Here is a 4,627-nt window from a genome sequence, read left to right on the forward strand (position 1 = left end):
AGGAAGTTAAATTAAGAAAAGGAGGTCATTCTAGCTCTGTGAGATTTCTAAGCCTGCAGTCCTGTGCACAGTAATTCCCAGTGCAACATATTTCTGAGAAAGCAAAAGATCACCTACCTGAAGTCACATTAAAGTCATTGAACTGTTGCCCAAAGGGAGAGCCAGCATGGCGGAATGTCTTGGGTGCTTGACCTTGACTGGCATTCAGCTCCCCACTCAGCCGTGAGGCTCCGCGTATGACTTTGGCCTAGTAATTCTCCGCTTCATCATAACCACCTTAGAGGACTGCTGAGAAAATAAATAGGAAAGGGATCCATGCATGTGGGAAGGGCAGGATCAAAACATTAATCTAAAATGGAAAAAGTGGCACTATAATCAGGTAAAAATGGAAATAAACAGGAACACTGTTGGTGAATTATGTCACATTTTACTGTCTCAGCATGATAAGATGTCTAACGCCATGCTAAGGTTCTTGGCCAAGGGACGAAAATAAGATGGCCATTAGGGAGAGAAAGGCGGGTGGCGGGGGAGGCCGGGAGGTGGCCAAAGGCTCACATCAGAGTTGCTGCTCTTTCTCCACAGCCCCCACAGGACACTGCCTGCCCTCCACACCCCTGCAGCTGCCCCTCCGGGCCCCACACGTTCAGCATACACTATAGATGTGTGCTGGGGCCGTAATGGCAGCAAATGGCTGGGGTGCGCCTCATGGGACTTCCAGCGAGTCGGGCATCACACTGCTACTCAGCAAGTGCAAGTCGACTCTTTTCCTTTGCTTTCTTGCAGAAACAACCCTCACCCTTTCAGACTCCTTCACTAGCTGCTGCCTTGTCTTGGCTCCTCACCCTTCAAAGCAGCACTCATGGGACTCGCAGGCTTTGGCCAGACAAGAGGAGGGCAAGCGGGTTCACCAAGAGGGCTGCCCCGGATGATCCCACCGCTGGGTCATGCCCTGGATGCACTGCCAGTCCTCCTGGCAGCCACTGGGGCCAGAGAATACTGTGGAGAAGCTGCAGTGGGAGTCCCAAATATCTGGGGCAGAGGTCCTCGCTATGGGTGTTGAAGAGATGGGGGCAGAGCCAGGGGTAATGCCCAGCTTCAATGGCTTAACTTTAAACAAACATTCAAGAAGGAAAATAATCAGATGCCCACAGCAAACAGTGCTTCGCTTGGCCTGATAATGTTTCCATTCCAGTCTAGGTTAAAAGACAGGACTCCTGGGCAAGGCAAGGAGCAAGCAGAGATGCCCCTCCGCAACCGAGGCGCTGGGCCAGTTGCCAGGCGGGGAGCTGACACGGCACTTCCCGTGAGTCCCCACCTCTTCCTCCGGCTTCTTCATGCCGGACTGTGTCTGCGGAAGGACACAGGGCAGCGCTCCCTCCTGTGTCTTCCCAGGGCAGCATGAGGAGAGTCTGCCTGGAAGCACCTTGGGCAGTGAGGGGCTTTGCAGCTGTTGTGGCAGCGATGGAGCTCTTCGACGTGTCCTCAGCTGCAGGCACGTCAAGGTCACACCCTGGATGGGTTCTCCCAATAAGGCCGGAAAAGGGTGTGCATGTATGTGGGGGAGAGTTTTTGATACCCCCTCCCCATGGTCGGATCACTGCCAGCTGGGGCTTCGGCCGGCTGTGGGCGTGACCCAGGCCTCCTCCAGTGAGGGCTCAGGCTGCTCTGAAGCTGGCCGGTCGGCCCAGGTGGGGTCTGGAGCATCACTGGTGCTCCTGGCTTTCCTGCTAGCACCCTCAGCCAGCCTTGTCTTGCATGGGGCCGTGCAGATAGGCTGGTCTACAGCCGCTTTCCTGCTGCCTGGGGAAGGTAGAAATCATAGAAAGAACACAAGGAAGGACGCTCTGAGTTGTTTTAAGTTTTTTATATTCTTTTGATAAGATGTTGAGCCATTTTTACTCTCTTGCCTTTATGTACATACTCTTGTCACTGCTCAGAGAATTTTGGCTATTGGTTGGCATAGAAATGGAATCAATCTGTGCCGTATCGGCCCCTTTGGCTTGCCTCCTGGGTGCTGCTGGAGCACGGCCTTACCTGGGCTCAGAGTGTTCCACACAGTGTCTTTTTGTCTTCCAGTTTTCTTCCTTGCCAGCAGCTGCCACTGTTTCTTATGACGCCGTTGTATGAGATTGCAATTGTACCTGCTGTCGTAAGTCTTTGGAAGATCTCGCACAATTCCTCCTTCTCCGGCACAGGCCAGGGGGCCTTTCTCGGGAGGGCTCCGCTCTGCCTGGGCTTCACTCACTGGCTTTACTCCTTCGTTACTGCTAGCAGCAGAACAGCAGCCATGGAGGTGGGGGAGGTGAGATGCCCAACCCAACCCTCCGGAGTAGGGGGACCACCAAGAAGCCACTCTAGCGGAGGTGGTCTGTGGACATGTATTTTGCAGCTGGCAGCCAGGAACACCCCCCGGAGCCCTGGCTGGCTGGCCTTCTGGGGAACACTGGATGGGCAACGGGCTGGTGCCAGCAAGGACCATGAAGCCCATGATCCCTTCCAGGAATCGCTCTGTCCTGACTGAATCAAGAAACGCTGTTACCCCTTCTGTGGCACACAAAGGCTGGGGAGTGCCGGGTACATCCAAATGCCTCCCCTGGCCAAGCAGCCTGTCAGGTGATTTCAACTGGCCAGTCCAACGAGTTGGTGGGAAATGTGTTTCGATCCTGGAGCATCTGGGCTTCAAGATGGGGAGGCAGGTCAAAGTTCCCCTGGAAGGCTCTCACAGCCCTCCCTTCTATGGTGCGAGCTGCTGCGTGGCTGGGCCAGCACTCCTTCTGCAGGGACTTTGCTCCATTGCTCCTCCCAAGCCATTGCTCTGTTCAAGCTGCATCCATTGTGAGCAGTCCCCCTTCCCATGCTGGCTTTTTAGTAGATCTCGTGGTACACAACTGCAAGGGCCAGTGCTGCTGTTGCAGTGAGAAGCAAGGCCATCTTCCCTCTTGGACCAACCGCATCTTGCAAGGCACGGTGGGGCTGTGGGGGCTGCGATGTGTCACGGGACTGGGACTCTGGAGATCTGGGTTCCAGTCCCCCCTCAGCCATGGAGCCCACTAGGTGACTTCGAGCCACTTACAAGCCCTCAGCCCAAGCCACCTCACAGGGCTGTGGCTGTGCAGAGAAGAGAAGAGTGCACGTAAGGAGAATTACGGAAGCTGCCTTGAATTCCTTGAAAGAAAGAAAGTGGGGTACAAGTGTGATAAATAAGCCCCTGCAGTGCCACACATGTGCTACTGGGAAATATTGGGAACTGTAACATTTCTTTAGTCTAAACTTGCATCATATTGTGTCCTCGCCGGCTTTTGTTGCCCTTTGTCGAACCGTCTGCTTCCAGCAGCCTGAGTTGTGCCCATCTAGGAGTACACTAGAGGTCTGTTCTGGACCTATAAATTAGCACTGCTGGCTCCCACTGTCCCTCGGTTCAGTGATCATTGTGGCGCCCCCACCTTCCTTCATGACTATGTATGAGGAAATCTGGAATATCAGTAGTTCCTGAAGGGGTATGACACAGAATAAAGGATTCAGGTTTATATACTCCCACAGCACAAAATAAGCTTTGGCCTACACCAGGGCTCTGGAGCTGCACGTGGCTCCTGAATCCCTCTGCTGTGGCTCCAGTCGCTCAAAACACGCCCTGCGGGCACAGCCACTGATCTGCCACCCGAGGCTGGTTGCTGCATTCCTCTGCTGTTGTGCACGGAAAGAGTGGAACAAGCTTCCTGCAGGCTCTCATATTGCTCAAACCCTGCTGAAAGGATTCTCTTTGTCCAAATGGTGGGACACATCAAATTCAGTGCTCTTTTTAAAAAAACTGATTGCACTCAGCTTTGAACTTCATCCCAATAAGGAACTGGGAACTGACCAGCACAGGTGACGCCCTCTCTTCTGAGTGGCCGGTGGCATGTCAGGGAGCCAGGGAAGGGGTCTGCAAGGGCTGCAGAAATCTCCCCCCATTGGAAGCAGGTGGACCCTTGCAGGGCACAAGAGATGCCACCCTACCTCCTCGGAAGGGATTGGTGGGCGCTGCTGGAAGCCCCCTGGCCTGGGAGGGGCTGCAGCTCTGGGCCAGGAGCAGTACCACCCCAGCACCTGCTGCCACTCTCCGCTGCCGGGCTGCGCTTCTTTCTGGGCTGCTCAGCTGCCGTGGCAGAGCGCTCCACCAACCTGCGGCTCACGTTGCCACTGCTCTGTGCCCTCCTGCAGCGCCTGACCCTCCTTCTCTTCACATTTTTTGTCCAGTATTATGACCAAACGAGTGCAAAGCTGTGGCACAAGGAGATGCAGCTCCACAACAGGAGCCATCAGGACAATGAATTCTGCAGTCGCTACCCGAGTGAGTATTCCCCTTGCCATCAACGTGCCCCATTTCCGCGTCTCTCCCTCCATGCAGAGCCACCTCCCCTCCCGCAGGCCTTTTCTGCAGGACAGAATTTCTGTTATCCATTTGCAAGGAAATGAATACTTGGTTCTGTGGGAAAGATCAACCGTTTGAACCTCTGCGGCTTTATTGATCGGTGGCCCAGTACCTGCAGTCACTAACAATAATACATTACCAGGTAGAGCCAAACTGAACTACCAAATCGTACAGACACTTTCATAACCTGCTAGTCACGTACACCAGTGCAGAGTG

At 54.2% G+C, this 4,627-nt stretch overlaps 1 protein-coding gene across 1 annotated transcript in view; it reads left to right on the forward strand.

Moving 5' to 3' along the window:
- Positions 1 to 1,461: 1,461 nt before the first annotated feature.
- RHBG (Rh family B glycoprotein) overlaps positions 1,462 to 4,627 on the forward strand; it is a 19,540-nt gene continuing 16,374 nt past the window's right edge. Inside the window, 2 exon segments of the mRNA XM_044449041.1 lie at positions 1,462 to 1,492; positions 4,136 to 4,330. Of these exon segments, the coding sequence (XP_044304976.1) occupies positions 1,462 to 1,492; positions 4,136 to 4,330 (226 nt within the window).

Source organism: Varanus komodoensis, unplaced genomic scaffold (assembly GCF_004798865.1).
Source record: "Varanus komodoensis strain SLA01 unplaced genomic scaffold, ASM479886v1 scaffold57, whole genome shotgun sequence".
In the NCBI taxonomy this organism is placed as follows: Eukaryota; Metazoa; Chordata; class Lepidosauria; order Squamata; family Varanidae; genus Varanus; species Varanus komodoensis.